Source organism: Charadrius vociferus, unplaced genomic scaffold, assembly GCF_000708025.1.
Source record: "Charadrius vociferus isolate BGI_N301 unplaced genomic scaffold, ASM70802v2 scaffold104, whole genome shotgun sequence".
NCBI classification, from domain to species: domain Eukaryota; kingdom Metazoa; phylum Chordata; class Aves; order Charadriiformes; family Charadriidae; genus Charadrius; species Charadrius vociferus.
The window spans coordinates 1,683,774-1,691,009 of record NW_009648255.1 but is presented as its reverse complement, the minus strand read 5'-3'; the positions used below and the strand labels follow the sequence as shown (position 1 = coordinate 1,691,009).

At 44.0% G+C, this 7,236-nt stretch overlaps 1 protein-coding gene across 1 annotated transcript in view; it reads left to right on the top strand.

The window, feature by feature from the left end:
* Positions 1-7,236, top strand: part of LOC104285951 (chromosome unknown open reading frame, human C3orf33) — a 23,801-nt gene that overhangs the window by 3,098 nt on the left and 13,467 nt on the right. Inside the window, exons 2-5 of the mRNA XM_009884479.1 lie at positions 1,189-1,208; positions 2,050-2,203; positions 2,877-3,037; positions 3,493-3,691. Coding sequence (XP_009882781.1) covers positions 1,189-1,208; positions 2,050-2,203; positions 2,877-3,037; positions 3,493-3,691 — 534 coding nt within the window. The remainder of the gene's footprint in view (positions 1-1,188; positions 1,209-2,049; positions 2,204-2,876; positions 3,038-3,492; positions 3,692-7,236) is intronic.

The following is a 7,236-nucleotide window of genomic DNA, read 5'->3' as shown; positions in this document are numbered from 1 at the left end:
CGGGAGGTGGAGGCTGGAAGGGACCTGCGGAGGTCCTCTGGCCCACCCCACCGCCACGGCAGGGGCACCCCGAGCGGGTTGGACAGGAACGCATCCAGGCGGGTTTGGGTGTCTCCGGAGAAGGAGACTCCACACCTCTCTGGGCAGCCTGTGCCAGTGCTCTGCCACCCTCACAGGAAAGAAGTTTTTCTTCATGTTGAGGCGGAATTTCCCGTGTTGTGCCCATTGCCCCTGGTCCTGTCACCAGGCACCACTGAGAAGAGTCTGGCGCCATCCTCTTGCCACCCGCCCTTTAGATATTGATAAGCGTTGATGAGATCCCCTCTCAGTCTCCTCTTCCCCAGGCTGAACAGCCCCAGGGCTCTCAGCCTGTCCCCAGCAGGGACATGCTCCAGTCCCCAGGCATCTTTATAGCCTCTGTGGGACCCTCTCCAGAAGTTTCCTGTCCTTCTTGACCCAGGGAGCCCAGAACCGGACACAATACTCCAGATGTGGCCTCACCAGGGCAGAGCAGAGGGGGAGGAGGACCTCCCTTGACCATTAGCACGCTCTTTTTAGTGCGCCCAAGGAGACCATTGGCCTTCTTGGCCAAACTGTCTCGTACCTCTAGTCTAAATAAAGCTGAAATAGAGGCAGTTTCCTCACATCTGCTCTCTGTCCTTCCATGACCAGAACTGCTATTTGAATATTTTTAAACATGACCGTAAATCTTACTTCACTTCTTCAGTCGATCGGTTTGCAGCATCGCTAACACTACCCCGCCAGCTCCGGCCATGCCCAGACAGGTAGGGAGCGACGGCTGTGCCGTGGCGTTCCAGCCCATTAGGAAATAACAGTCACTCTGATCCTCCCTCTGCACAACTCCAAGTGCAGTTTGCTGTGAAAGAACATTTGTATAAAGTTTTTACTTTAAAATCTTACTGGAAAACCTGAACTACAAATGTTGCCAGATTTTTTTTTTCCTTTTTCTGTTTTATTTGTTTGTTGCCTTTTTTTTATCACAGCCAGGGCTCGTGAAGGGGTTAACGAGGCGGTCGAAGCTTCCAGTGCAAATGTGATTAGACTTGAACAACTTCCGTTTGTAAAAACCTTCAGGCTTTCTGCCCACAAGGTCCTGAGTTTCTGTATTCCTAGCGGGAGACCTTACGGAGCACAAATGGGAAGGTTTACTGAATAAATAACACACAGTAGAAAGATCTCTGAGGTTAGTGGTGGTGTTTTGGTTTTTTTAGTTGCCCCAAGGGCTGCTGTGTCCCAGCGGTTGCACATGAGCAGGTCGGTACTTTTCACAGCTGTAGGGAAGTAGGGCAGTGCTCTACAAAAGGCTCCTTACCCGGAGATCTCCAGATGTTAGTGCCTGAAGTCCGGGGTGCTCCTCCAGCCCCAGCACCTGCCCCTCTCCCCCCACCCCTAAACCAGTGGTGGCTTCCCTCCTGCGCTGCTGGCCAAGTCTTTCCTGCTGCTCCGCTTAGTTTTCCTGCACGATCACCTAACTGTCCCTCTGAATCCTCCCATTAGTCGATGGCTATGGTGTCAAATTTAATCTTCTTGTGATCTTTTCAAAGGTGTATGCCTGCTTTTGTCCCTCTCCTCTTTCACTCCCTTATCCAAGCCTGTGTTGTTCCTGTCCTCCCTGCTCCGCCGTTGTTTGCAGTGTGTCTGTTCTTCGCACGGCTTGGCTTCCTTTCACCCCTGTTCCAGCGCCCTTCAGGTCACTTCTGAAACATTCTTTTCATGGTGCGTCACGTGAACTTCAATGTGCACCACTCAAAAAATGTCCATTTGTGTTCTTTCTCTAAACCTTGCTTTCATGCCCAGCCCTAATACTGCAAGTCCTGTAAGACAGGGAACATCCCCAAGTGTCTGGAAAGGCTGGCACATAATGGCTTTGGCAGCTGATTACTATTAAATATATATATATATATGTACAATTGCCCGTGCTGCCTAATAGATCTGTAATTTGCCAAACTGTTTTAGGAAGTTGGATTTAATGTGATTGTTACTGCTCTACTTTTTAAAACTCTGTCTTGCTCTTCTTTCCATCAACAGACAACAAAGTTTACAAGTGCTTCGGATATACCTGTGGGGTTTGTAGAAAAGAACGTGAAATTGCGGGGAAGATTACATCAGATAACAGAGAAAGGCCTGGAAGTTGAACACATTCCCATTAGCGTTCCTTTCATTACATCGCTACAGAGAAAATGTGAGTAAAAGAACGTGAAGGACAAGGGTAGGGGTGGAGTGGTGGTCTTTGTGCGGCTGCAGACAGAGCGGAGGAAGGGCTGAGTTACAGCGCTGGCTTTGCCTTTTTCCATACTTCACAGGTGGGAAACTGAGGAATAAAAAAGGAGACTGCGAGGAGACGTGTAAAAAGAGCTTACCGATACAGTATTTATGTTAATTGGCAGCATTATCGTGATATTTTTCTGGCAGCAAAAGCTAGCGCACAGGCAGGTCAGTTGGTTGTGTAGCTTATCTCATTCCTGGCAAAAAGACTCTTCTTGGGGACAGTGGCTTCGCAGAAGTTGTCTGTCAAGTCTGTGAGTCCCACACTTGCTCTGGGAATAGCTGCAGGTGCTGATGCCTCGTGCCTGCTGTTTCTGCCCCTTCAGATAAAATAATAATGACTGATAATGAAAGCAGTTCTTTCCATTTGTATGCAAAATAAAACAAACTAGCTTAAACCACTTAACGCAATCCTGAGTTAATTTTTTTACTGAAGGGGAGATGAGACCAAATTTTTATTTGTGAATAAATCATGGATTATTTTTCTTTTTTTAAGTCGATGGGAACAAATTCATTACCAACATCTGAGGGTCTGTGCAAAGCATGACGTTTCCTTTGTTTTGGTAACAGTTCTCTCTCTCTCTAATCAGGGCAATCAAAAGGTGTGCTGCTGGTGAGGCTTGCCGGGGTGGAGTTGGCTCCGAGCGGCATGGCCTGGTTACAGCAAGAGTTAAAACCCAAACAAATGCTATGGTTCCAACTTCTCGGAAGGGAGGACTTGGCACTCGAGTGCCTTGTTTTAGTAAATAAGGTAAATAACAATGACAAAAGTTGACTTTTATCTGCAGTTTTGAGTTTGACTGTACTTACGCAATTCAGTTATCTCAGTACATTTAGGGAATGTTATTATTTGTAATTTATCTATCTTATTATGAATTTGTAATGTTGTATTTGCAAATCAGATTTCCAGCCCAGTATTTTTGCAGACTGATTCATGACAGGAATGCATTTCTCTGTCAGTGCTAGGCTATACCATGGAGTTCTCGTGACCCTGATGTTAGTCCATCAAATGCTCTCTCACTAATGTCTTGCGTTAGTATTATGTTTTAACAGTCAGCTGGATTCCTCTTAACTTTTAGCTCTTTCTGCCAGAGGGTAGATTTAGCCAGAAGTAAAGCTTGTATCTCAGAAGGAGTTCACACACACAAACCCTCAAAACTGTTTTAAAGGTGAAGTGAATATCACATTTATTGTGCCTTTTTATAGGGTCGATTTCTCAGCGTGTGCTTAAATGAAGAGATCTTGAGACAAGGGCTTGGCAGAACAGCGCGCATTGAAGGGCTACACCATGATTCCCGCCTGTACTGGAAACTTCACAAAAGACTGCTTCGAGCGGAGTTAAAGGCCTTGAAGAAAAACAAGGGAATATGGAGAGAAGAAAGCTACTCTGAAAGAATAAGAGATCGTATAAGCAACAATAAATTTGTACAGACGTTGAAACAATTTGTGAGCTGGTTAAGAAGCTCTATTTAAAGGTAAAAAGGGAGACCTGCTTGGAGGAATGCCAGTTACCGCTGTTACGTGCTTCATGTAAAGCAGAAGTTTACGATGAAAAATAGCGCCATAATTTTGATGGTCCCTGTCTTTAACAGAAAACCCATAGTTACTTAATGCCATATTATAACCCAGATGGGATTGAAATTTAGTGGTAGTATGCGGGCCACAGATTAAAATGTTCTGAAACTCAACTTTTCCACAACAATGTCCTAAATGAGTTGTCCACTTTTCCAACTGCTAAATACCTACACAGCAGTGCTGACTAACTAGGGAAAGCAGTCGACAGTCCCCGTTTTAAGAGGTGCAGAGTGTTAGTTCACAGTGTACAGCCTTAAATCTGCTGTTAAGTGTCATTACTATGTAGCCCACCTTGATTAGAAAACTCCATTTCAGACCTTTACAAAGCTCATGGTATGTGTTTACACACGAGCATTTTCTTTGAGTTCTATTCTTATACTACTTTTATGTATAATTTGTGTTTTACAAATCTTTCATCTTAAATAATGGGTTGCATTGTTACCAATATAAAAGGTAATTTGTTATGGCTGATCTTGAAAAGCTGGTGATAAAAATATGACATAAGGTCATAACAACTAGAGTTTCTCGGGGGAAAAAATCACTTGGTATGTCAGAGAACATAAATTAATATGTCAGTAATCCAAATTTTTAGAAGACAACATTCACTTGAAGAGGAAAAACCTATGCTTTTTTTTCTGATGATTCTATAAATATCTAAAATTAGATGAACATAAAACTTTAATATGAAATTTGAAAAGGTGGACCATACTGTGCTAAGAACTTAAATTCTTGTTTTATTTTCAAGACACCTGTTGAGTATATAAGTGCATTATTATTTATTTTGTAAATATTGTTAGAATAAAGATTTAATTTCTTATGTTCATTGTTACATGTTTTATATACCAAGCACTTGACTCTTGTTTAACCTCCCACAGTCCAAATATTTATTTAAAGTGAAGTGTTTTACAGATTTTCTTTCTGTGTGATTCCTTGCCAATGAAATATTAGGGAGAAGAGCGGGGTACAAAAAAATCTTAATAGCTGAGCATTACTTGTCTGACATCTAGTTGCTATGTCATCATTTCCTCTGCTGACTTCAGGGCAAAGTTGTGAATCCTGAGATCCTTAAAAAAAAAGCAGCTTTTCCTCGAGTAAGAACAGATGTTAGTGCTTCTTTATTACTTCTGTTCCTGGCTCCTGCCAGGGGTGAGGCTGGTTTTTGCAAAACCCAGTGAGTAGCTGGCCATGAAGTAACTGCAGCGCAGATCTCGATGTTGGAAACCAATGTGGGGGACGGGAAGCAGCTCTGTGGGCAGAGGCAGACCTCGATGGGAGATGGAACTCTGTTTGTTTAAAAAAAAAAAAAAAGAAAAGAAAAGAAAGTGAGGCATCTGGTTTTATGCATCATAAAGCGAAGGGCTAGGCCAGCCACTGCTGTGGTACTTGGACATAAAAGTCAGACAGATGGTCAGGGATTCGGGATCCACCATAGCATCCTGCAAAGCAAAACTCAAAGGTGACTTTTAACCCCAAACTACAAATTCAGTCTCAGCAATAATCCACTACCTATAAGTGATTATAGCTGTTCCTACATCTGGTAAGTAGAAAGAGCTTTTCCAAACAGGGCATAATTGTACAGTTATAATTTCTTTTTCTGTAATAATTACATGTAATTCTACTTGGGCTTTGCACTTCTGTAAATCAGTCATAGGAGCATTCATCACAAAAATCCACTGTAAAGCTGAGAGAAAAATCTCAGGAAACTGCATGCTACATTTCTAGTAGCAGAGGTGAGGCTTGGGTGAATATGAACAAAGTTTGGTCCCTCAAAGTCTTGCCTCAGCCCTTTTTACCCTTGATAAAGTTCAGAAAAACCCTAGAGATTTTTCTAAATTACAGCAAATTGTTGGATCCTTTCCATTAGGTTGTGGCTTGTGAAGGATTTTTAAAAGGTGTCAATACAGCTGTTTTATCACTTAAGTAGAGTCCCTTAGTCTGAACTAAATTTTTAAAGTTTCCTTCCCTGTATTTGTGGCCATGAGGTAGTCTAACAAATAATTTCAGAAGGGACTATGGAGAGGGACATCTAAAAATCTTTGACTTCAGGCCTCTGATCTCTTTTCATGTGTTGCACATGACAAGAAACCTTGGTGACGTGCTTGTACCTTTGGTCAGAATACAAACCCAGGGAAGCAGCTTAGTGTAAGAGATCAGTGCTGTAAGGGACAACACTAGTTGCACAGAGAGTAACCGAGTGGTGCGGGATTTGAGATTGCAGTCACAACAGATTTCATGAGGGTCGACTCCTGTAATTGTTTGTTAATGCTGTTTTCTTTATCTTACAGGGCTTATCTGTTGTAAAAAAAAAAACAAACCAAAAAAACAACACCAACCAAAAAAAAAACCCAAACCCAAAAAACCAACAACAGCACACCCTCCCCCCTCCAAAACGCACAACTCAGTTCAAAGCTGCGCTTTCCATCTGTGCGAGGCTTGAGAGGTTGCAGATCTTGTCTCCGTGGGAGGCCGGTCTATTGAGAAACCGGTAACAGGAGTAGAAACAAATAGCTCCGCAGAACTGAGCTGAGGGACTGACTGGGAGGTCAGGGGGAGAAAAAAGCACTTTTCTCCATTATCTAAAAAACACCCCCATGCTGCCTCTGAGGAGCACTATCCCATTCCTTCAGCCACAACAGCAATCCATGCAAGAGTACTTCCAAGCGGAGGACGCAGTTCTTGTGTGACTGGGAATAAGAACAAGAATTAAACTGTTTAGCTTTTGTGCCTTTGCCCCTGCAACTCTGAATACGCTGTGCGCAATACATCTTAAAAAGATCATAGGGAGTGAAAGGAGAGGCCTCCAAATGGCCCACTAAGAAAAATACCGTCAGCGTTGCACAGGCTTTTTATTGCTGGTGCGGCACGTAAGGCAAATGGCTGTCATAAACATTACCAGCCTTCCTGGGAGCCCACCCGACAGCAGTGGGCACGGTGCTGTTAGCATCCTTCCCTGAGAGGCTCACGAGGGTCCCTGGCAGAGGAGAGGCGGCAGAGCAGCCTTCATCGGGTCACCTCAGCAGTGTCCCCCCACCTCTTCCCCCAGTCCGCCAGGGCTCGCTCACACCGGCTGGTTCACTATAAAACGCTCCTCAGTTGCCCACCAGACTATCAGATAGAAAGTTATTACTTCAAAAAAGACGGTTTTAGGCTAAATCTCATCCAGCAGAGAGCTGCGTTCTCTCACGCCGGGACTTTGGGTGGCCAAAGCCAGTGAGGTGAGAGCCCTGTGAGTACCGGTTACGGCTCCCCTGCAGCTCGGTTCAGTTAGCCAACGCAGGCGAACCAGCCCTGGAAGTTTATCGTCGGTATTTAAAGGTAAACAAACCCAAAAAGTCAGTCAAACCTGACAATTTCCCTCCCCCGGGGGGAAGGTCC